The sequence below is a fragment of the Rhincodon typus genome, chromosome 2 (assembly GCF_021869965.1).
Source record: "Rhincodon typus isolate 14 chromosome 2, sRhiTyp1.1, whole genome shotgun sequence".
Lineage (NCBI taxonomy): Eukaryota > Metazoa > Chordata > Chondrichthyes > Orectolobiformes > Rhincodontidae > Rhincodon > Rhincodon typus.
Genome location: NC_063333.1, coordinates 129,994,261 through 130,001,795, shown reverse-complemented (window position 1 = coordinate 130,001,795; position 7,535 = coordinate 129,994,261). Strand labels below are relative to the sequence as shown.

The 7,535-nt window shown below is 41.8% G+C and overlaps 1 protein-coding gene across 1 annotated transcript in view; it reads right to left on the bottom strand.

The window, feature by feature from the left end:
* Window positions 1-7,535, bottom strand: part of LOC109917670 (NFX1-type zinc finger-containing protein 1-like) — a 62,905-nt gene that overhangs the window by 9,286 nt on the left and 46,084 nt on the right. Inside the window, 2 exon segments of the mRNA XM_048609284.1 lie at window positions 972-1,126; window positions 3,673-3,812. Of these exon segments, the coding sequence (XP_048465241.1) occupies window positions 972-1,126; window positions 3,673-3,812 (295 nt within the window).

Below are 7,535 nucleotides of genomic sequence, written 5' to 3'. Positions count from 1 at the left end.
TGTGTTCCTCCAGCTCCACACTGTGTTACAAGTAAATGGGACTTGATGTGAGTTAAGACATGGGCAGCAGATCTTTGTAGAGGGTAGAACAAGGATTTTATCAGCCAGGAGTACATTGACATAGTCAAGTATAGAGGTAAGAAAGGCATAAAAGAAGTTACAACAGCAGAGCACCTGAGACAGGGTGAAGTCAGGAGATGTTATAGAAATGAAAAGGCGTGGACTTAGTGATGACACCAAATGACATCAGAAGCTCACCTCAGGGTCAAACCCAAGGTTGTGAACAGACTTACTCAATCTCAGACTGTTGGCAGTGTGTTGCCAGGACAAAGTCAATAGCTAGGGAACAGAGTTTGGATCAGCGATCAAGTCTTCCCAATAATGGAGGAAATTTTCATTCAGCTAGCAGAGAATTCAAGAGTGATGGTGATGGGGTGCAGCTCAGGATACATTCTCCAGAGTCACCTCTCATAACAGGATCAATATAGCTGTTTGTGCAAAACTATGGAGCAATGAGGAATAATGCATCCTCCTTGAAATAAAAGGTCAAAATGATCTACTTTATTAATGATTTGCTCATACATGTGAGAGAAAAGAAATTGCCAATACACAGGACAGCGCATTTTTGCTATGGCCTCCATTTCCTTCCAGTGTGTACAAATTTTCTCATGACTATATAAATCATTCAAGGAGCAGAGGAGAAATAAAATTAAAAATGTTGGTAAACCCAATGCCCACTGGAGAATGTACTTGGTGTAATTTTATCCAAGGATCTGAAGTGAGAGATAATAAAATGCTGTTGAAACTAGCATTAAACTAAAATTCAAGAAAGTTAAAGCATAGTTTTGTTTGTGAACTACGCAAAGCAAATATCACAACGAAGAGAGTTAATATTTTCCAACTGTAGTTCATGAAAGCAAGCAAATGTAAAAAGAATATTTATTATCACTGTTATAAGTAGCTTAGTGTACCTGTTGTGGTCATTCCCACCACTTTAGCCGTTCTAAGGATGATCATTTCCTCTTGGTTTCTCAACTCAAGGAGGCGGTCAACAATTTTCTGATATTGCTGTTCATGTCTTAATATTTTAAGTCTGGTTTCGATTTGGTACTTTGACAACCACAACCTGAAATAAAACCACCTCATTACACCATCATCTGGGCAATCCGTCATTGGCAGATACTAGATGGCACTTAATGTCTCCCCTTCCCCCCCAAACTAACCCAGAGGTGAGTTCAGATGCAGAGGAGCTCTATGATTGAGCAGCAGTATGCAAGATGGAGATCCCACTGCCTTTCCACCTCCTATTGATCATATCTGGGACAGACGGGCATGCAGACAGCTTTCTGGCCTGGAGGTCAACTAAAGCCATTTAGTAGCCACTTAAAAGGCAAAAGGGGGACCTGCCATTAGAAAGGTTGCTCAGCAAACCCTAACTGCTATCCTCTGCCCTTACTGCTAAGCTCCTTACACCAACCAGGTGGCAATGTCTCCATTTGCAACTCCCATAGCCAACACTCATATCTATCCGGAGATCCGTCAGGGATTCTCATGGTAGATGGCACTATAATACAGGCAGTGGCCACTATTCCTGGAGGCGCAGCTGGTTCTGAAGAGCTGCCAGCTTCAGACTGACAGTAGCCCTCAATAACGGGATCATACTCTGCCCTATTGGTGGTTTTATTGGATGTGAGGCTCGATGTGCCTGGGTATATGCCTGATTGGAACACAGTAGGATCAAGGTGCCCAGAGAAAATAAAAAAGGCATATAATAACAAACAAACATTGCATATCATCAGCGAACATCCCCATTTCTGGCTTCATGATGAAGAAAAGGCCATTGATGAAGTAGCTGAAGATGGTAGGGCCTACGAACTCCACTGAGAAATTCCCACAGAAGTGTCCTGGGACTGCGATGATTGACTTCCAACAATGCCAAATACTTTCCTTGCAAAGGGATTTCGCCCTGATTCCCACTGACTCCAGTTAGAGCTTGTCAATACCATACTGGATTTAATGCTGCCTTGATGTCTAAAACAGTCACTTTCACCTCACCTCTAGAATTCAGCTCTTTTGTCCTGTAATGAGGTCAGATGCTGAGTGTCTCTGGCAGAACCCAAACTAAGAATCAGTGAGTAAGTTATTACTGAGCAAATGCCACCTGATAGCACTGTCAATAGCCAACTGCATAGTTTTACTCATGATTGCAAGTCGGCTGGATAGGGTGGTAATTGGCTGGGTTTGACTTACGCTGCTTCTTGTGTACAGGACATAGCTGAGCAATTTTCTACATTGCTGAGAAAATGTCAGTGCTGTAGCTGTATGGTAACAAATTGGTAATGTGCACAGCTAGTTCTGGAGCACAATCCTTCAATACTATTGCCAGAATAAGCCTTTGCAGTATCCATTGTATTCAGCCATTTCTTGACATTATTTGGAGTGGACTGAATTGGCTGAAGTCTGACACCTGTATTGCTGAAGTCCTTGGGAGCAAGACAAAATGGGTCATCCAATAGGCACTCCAACTGAAGTTGGTAACCCTTGTCTTTTGCATTAAAATGCTGAGCTCCCCTATCATTGAGGATGGGGGTGTTTGTGGAGACACATCCTTCTGTTGGCTGTTTAATTATCCAGGATTCAACATAGCAGGTGTGCGAAGTGTAGATCCAGACTGTTGGTTGCGAAGTCACCGACCTCTGTCTAATGCTTGCTGCTTCTACTGTTTAGTGTAGAAACAGACCTGTGATGTAGCTCACTACCACCTCACCAATGACAATGGGGCACGGGCAATAAATATTGGCCCACCTAGTGACTTCCAAATCATATGAATGAATAAAAAGAAAAATGGACAATTGCTGAGTGTTATCACACTACTGCTAGTATTTTACCTGCTACAAGGGGAGACCTACACTGTGAGGAATCCCATCAACAAGTGGGCCTATAAGAGACAAGACCTCTCCAAAAAAAAAAGGAGATTCTCCACAGTCAATCCTCCAGTCTGGCCTATTGACCCTGGTCCTCTCTCATCTCCATCACTGAGACCTCAAAACTTGGACTTACCTGTGCTCCTAGGCATGGTGGGTCTACCTGTAGCCCCAACAGAGACTACTGCTGCCTGGTGTTGCTCAACCATCTGTTTGGCTGGCATTTGTCTAAGATGAGACTTCTTCCTTAGATAGCGGTGGAAGTCTTTCTTTAAAGCAATTAGCACCACGCCCTGTGTTCAATTTCTGTGTTAAGTTGGGTGGGAGGGTCTGCAGTGGTGCACAGCTCCCCATTAAACTTAAAACCACTTTTTAATATTGAAGCAAGTTCCATCTTTCTAAGATTATGTCAAACTACCATCGGCAATGTGACTTTTATCACATCAATGCTGCAGATTCAAAGTATTTCACATCCATACACTTTGACCATGAAGAAATTAACTTTGGATTACAGTTTACTGAAACATTTTACTCCACCTGCACTATACCAGAGTCATTTTTAAGATTATCCTGCCATGATGATTAAGTCTTCAAGGGAGGTTTTATTGTAGCAGCAGTGGTTAGTGGGGTGGATGGGGTCAAACGGAAAGTTGTCAAAATGTTACCTTTTGAAATATTTAATCTAAAAAGACATAATTTACATATCATCTCAAGCACAATTAATTAGCAAGTTAATGAGAAATTAAACCTGTACAATCTCCAGCGATCAAGGGGTGCAAGTTCCCAAACATTATCGATACTGTCAGCTTCATCTTCTGGCATATAGTCTGTAAGCTTCAACTGTTTCTTTACCATTTTTCGTATCTTATCCTTTGTTTCCTTGGTTTGCTATTTAAAAACAGTAAAGAGTCATTCACTACAATGAGAGCTAGCAATAAGTAGTTCATCAGTGTTTCTAGGGTGTATGGTCTCACCAAACATTTAATAGTGCAGGTGGCAGTTTGATACCAGGACCAGCTTCAGAATGGTTGGAACTGAAGCAGTAAATTATAATTCTGAACATTGCATACAGCTAGAAGAGATTTACCATTTCTTGTTAAACCAAGATCACTGTTCAGTTGAAATTAGCCATAAGCCATTTATCTCAAACAGAACCTACAACATAAAATAGGCCTTTAAAGCAACCAGTTGATGTTAGCCTTTACATTGCATCAGAATAAATAATTTGAATCACTTTTATCACCCTGTTCTCATATTCCTTCATTTCCTTTACCTTCAGCCAGCTCTCTAACCTGTTCTTGAATATTGACAGTTTCTGACTCAGCTAGCAATCCTGACAGTAAATTCCACAGCCTCTCAACCATTTATGTAAAGAGGATTTTTATTTCCACTGCCTTAAATCTCTCAACTTTCTATTGACAGTCCCCAAGTCATGATCCCAAGCTACTGGAAATAATCTGCTTTTGCCTACTTTGGACCATCTTTACAATTCTAATGGCTTTTTCTGTCCTGTATATTCTAGAACAAGCTGTCCAACTGTGTTGAAAGTTAGTTTGGCTTTATGTACTAACACTATTGCAGCAAGCTTAGTGTGGATGGCACAGTGGCTCAGTGGTTAGCACTGCTGCTTCACAGTGCCAGGGATCTGCGTTTGATTCCAGCCTCAGGAGACTGCCTGTTGGAGTTTGCACATTCTTCCCGTGTTTGAATGGGTTTCCTCCAGGTGCTCCAGTTTTCTCCCACAGTCCAAAGATGTATAGGTTAGGTGGATTAGCCATGGGGGGTGCATGGTTACAGGAATATGGTAGGGGGTGTGTCTGGGTGGGATGCTCTTCGGAGGATCAGTGTGGACTTGATGGGCTGAATGGCCTGGTTCCACACTGTAGGAATTCTATTCTATGATCTGTCACGTTGACATATTGCATTTGCAGCAGAACAGTTCCCCAGCAAAAGTTCTCCTGCTTTTCTTCTGTATTAATTAGTTGAGAATCTGCTCCCAAAGAGGGTTTGGCCCTCTGATATCAATAGAACACTGACTCTTTTTTGTGGTGGGCTGGGAGAAGGGTTACAGCAAGCTGTCAGCTTTCATACTGGGTTTCTCATCACTATGGGGCACAATTCCTATTGACTTACAAAAGTGCAAGAAGAGCAGGGAGCACAGCCATAGCTCCCTCAAGAAATAACCAGGAGTCAAATTCATCAATGCAATTTCAGACAACATTTTCACTATTACAATCTTAGAATCTCATCATTTTTAAAATAGACATTTATATTAACCAAAAAATCATAATGGTTATGGATTGGTGTTAACATCGATTTTCGGCCTATTAAAACATCTTATTTGCTCAGTTTATCTTGGAGAGAAAGAACTGGATTTACTCACCCATTGAGACTTTAAGGAACATAGTTAAACAGTATCTCCTGCAAGTGCAGTTATATTTTGGGAACACAAACCTTTCTAATGCCATCTAAATGATATGCAATTATAATTTGTGCTGACTTCAGTTTACATGAGGTTAGTTGCAATGCATGCAGCCTTGTTTGGTTTATTTGACAGTAATCCACAGCTTTCTTACAAATCCCTAAGATACCCCTACCCATCATAACTGGCTCAGGTGTGATTGCACAAATACGCCGGGCAGCATGGTGGCTCAGTGGTTAGCACTGCTGCCTCACAGTATCAGAGACCCAGGTTTGATTCCAGCCTTGGGTGACTGTCTGTGTGGTGTTTTTACATTCTCCCCGTGTCTGCGTGGGTTTCCTCCTGCAGTCCAAAGATGTGCAGGTTAGGTGGATTGGTCATGGAAAATGCAGGGTTACAGGGATAGGGTTGGGGGGTTGGGTCTGGGTGGGATGGTCTTGGGCGGGGGTCGGCGTGAACATGATGGGCCGCTTAGCCTGCTTCTACGCTGTAGGGATTCAATGATGATAAGAAATGGGAACTTTATTCAGATGAAGAAACAGCAGTGGTAGATACATTGAAGAACATACAAATCAGCCAACGCATTGCAGTAAACCTCCCTGTCTCTATGGAAGATTAGTTATACCTCAGTTATCTGGATGGCTGGTTTGTGATGCAGAATTATGGCAACAGCATGGGTTCTATTCCTGCACTAACTGAGGTTACCGTGAAGAACTCTCCTCAACCTCACCCCTTGCCTGAGGAGCAGTGACCCTCAGGTTAAACCACCACCAGCTGTCTCTCACTAATGAATCAGCCACCCTACGAGCCAGCAGGACTATGGCAACTACATTTTTACTAGGTCTATTCCCTCTCATTCTCTATTGCTACCTGATTTTGGAGTAAAGTGCAGTCCCATATCTCAATGAATAGATTTATGATTGGCTTGAGAAATTCAAGAATTTTTTAACTCAAACTGTTTAACAGTAAATGTAAACTATTTGTCAAAAATTCACAGAATACTGATGTAACACAAAAATAAATTCAAATTGAAACATACCAGGAAGAAACGTTCTTTACACCATACAACATTAAAATATTCTCTTAGAGATTGTCATGGCAAGGCTGGAGATTCACTTCAGGTAACATAAATAAATACTATTTACTTGGTTAGAACAGAGAACTGTACAGCACAGGAATGGGCCCTTCAGCCCATGATGTTGTGCTGAACATGATGCCAAATTTAAACTAATCCCTTCTGCCTGCCCTTGGTCCATATCGCTCCATTTCTTGCACATTCATGTGCTTATCTAAAAGCTCCTTAAATGCCTCTATTGTATCTGCCTCCACCACCACCCCTTGCAGCGCGTTCCAGGCTCCTATCACACTCTGTGTAAAAAAACTTGCCCCTCACATCTTTAAAACTCCCCCCCGCTCCCCGCTCCCCGCTCACCTTAAATGCACGTCCCCTTGTATTAGACATTTCAAATCTGGGCAAAGATTCAGACAGAGAACCCTGTCAATGCATCATAATTTTGTAGACTTCAATCAAGTCTCCCCTCAGCCTCTGCCGCTTCAGAGAAAATAACCTGAGGTTTTCTGCCCTCTCCTTATAGCTCAACTCTCAAATCCAGGCAGCATTCTGGTAGACCTCTTCTGCACCCTCTCCAAAGTCCTCACATCCTTCATGCAATGTAGCAACCAGAATTGAACACAATTGGTAAGAAAAGGTTACCCAAAATTCATTACATCATTACATCACATATTTTGAAGTTCTCAAGCAGCTTCCATTAGCTGCTGATACAATACTAAATAAGGAGCCAGTCAGTACAAGTTGTTCATTTCTCTTACTGTTTTACAATTATCTGATCATTCTTAAAGGTGTGTGAATTAATACAGCTCCCTGAAGTATGCTGAAACTAAACAGACAGGAACTGATAGACAAAGTATCAATGTGAAAAGGCAGGCCTGGCTTGTTAACCAACTCTGTTGTAGCTTTTCTATTTACGGTTAATTCAACATCTATGCGTTTTACATCAGACACATTCTTGAATACTTGGGAGCTATAAAAGACTTCAAACTGAGATCCAAAGCATTCTCACTGAATGAGAATTTTTGATTCCCATAATGCCTCTTGGGGCAGACTTATTAAGGATTGCATGCTGGGTCAGGAAGCACATGGAGGCATTATTAACATTAGCCAAATGGTA